Source organism: Eimeria mitis, genomic scaffold, assembly GCF_000499745.2.
Source record: "Eimeria mitis Houghton genomic scaffold, Emh_scaff392, whole genome shotgun sequence".
Taxonomy (NCBI): domain Eukaryota; phylum Apicomplexa; class Conoidasida; order Eucoccidiorida; family Eimeriidae; genus Eimeria; species Eimeria mitis.
In genome coordinates, this window is record NW_013572256.1 from 5,936 (window position 1) to 6,962 (window position 1,027).

General features: G+C 41.5%; 1 protein-coding gene across 1 annotated transcript; it reads left to right on the plus strand.

Moving 5' to 3' along the window:
- Positions 1-159: 159 nt before the first annotated feature.
- EMH_0010630 (uncharacterized protein) lies at positions 160-615 on the plus strand (the record flags this gene model as incomplete). Its single annotated transcript, XM_013499018.1, has 1 exon — positions 160-615. One exon carries the CDS (start codon positions 160-162, stop codon positions 613-615), a length of 456 nt encoding a protein of 151 aa, XP_013354472.1.
- Positions 616-1,027: the final 412 nt, after the last annotated feature.

The following is a 1,027-nucleotide window of genomic DNA, read 5'->3' on the forward strand; positions in this document are numbered from 1 at the left end:
TGTCCTGATGGTTTAGGGTTTAGGGTTTAGGGTTTAGGGTTTGAGAGTTAGGGTTTAGGGTTTGCGGGCTAGGGTTTAGGGTTTAGCGGCTAGGGTTTAGGGTTTAGTGTTGTTTTTTTGTTTCGGGTTTTGCTTGAGGGGCGAACAAAGGTAGGGCTGATGTGCTTATCGAGGGAGACAGAGAAAAAGGAGACAGAGAAAAAGGAGACAGAGAAAAAGGAGACAGAAAGGGGACAGAGAGGAGACAGAGAAGAGACAAAAAGGAGACAGAAAGGAGACAGAAAACAGACAGAAGGGAGACAGAGAAGAGATAGAAAGGAGACAGAGAAGAGACAGAAAGGAGACAGAAAGGAGAGAGGGAGGAGACAGAAAGGAGACAGAAAGGAGACAGAGAAGAAAGAGACAGAAAGGATAAAGAAAGGAGACAGAGTGGAGGGAGACATAAAGAAAGAAAGCAAAAAGGAAACAGAGAATAAGGAGACAGAGAGGGAGACAGAGGAGACAGAGAAGAAAGAGACAGAAAAAAAGGAGACAGAGAATAAGGAGGCAGAGAATAAAGAGACAGAAAAGAAGAAGGACACAGAAAGGAGACAAAAGAAAGGAGACAGAGAATAAAGAGACAGAAAAGAAGAAGGAGATAAGGAAGGAGACAAAAGAAAAAAAAAGACAGAGAGGAGACAGAGAATAAGGAGATAGAGAAGAAGGAGACAGAAAGGAGACAGAAAGGAGACAGAAAAGAAAGAGACAGAAAGGAGACAGAGAATAAGGAGACAGAGAATAGGAAGGAGATAAAAAAGGAGACAAAAGAAAGAAAGGAGACAAAAAGGAGACAGAGAATAAGGAGATAGAGAAGAAGGAGACAGAGAAGAAGGAGACAGAGAATAAGGAGACAGAGAATAAGGAGACAGAAAGGAGACAGAGACAGAAAAAAAGAAGGAGACAGAAAGGAGACAAAAGAAAGGAGACAAAAAGGAGACAGAAAGGAGACAGAAGGAGACAAAATAAAATAAAATAAAACAGAGAAGAA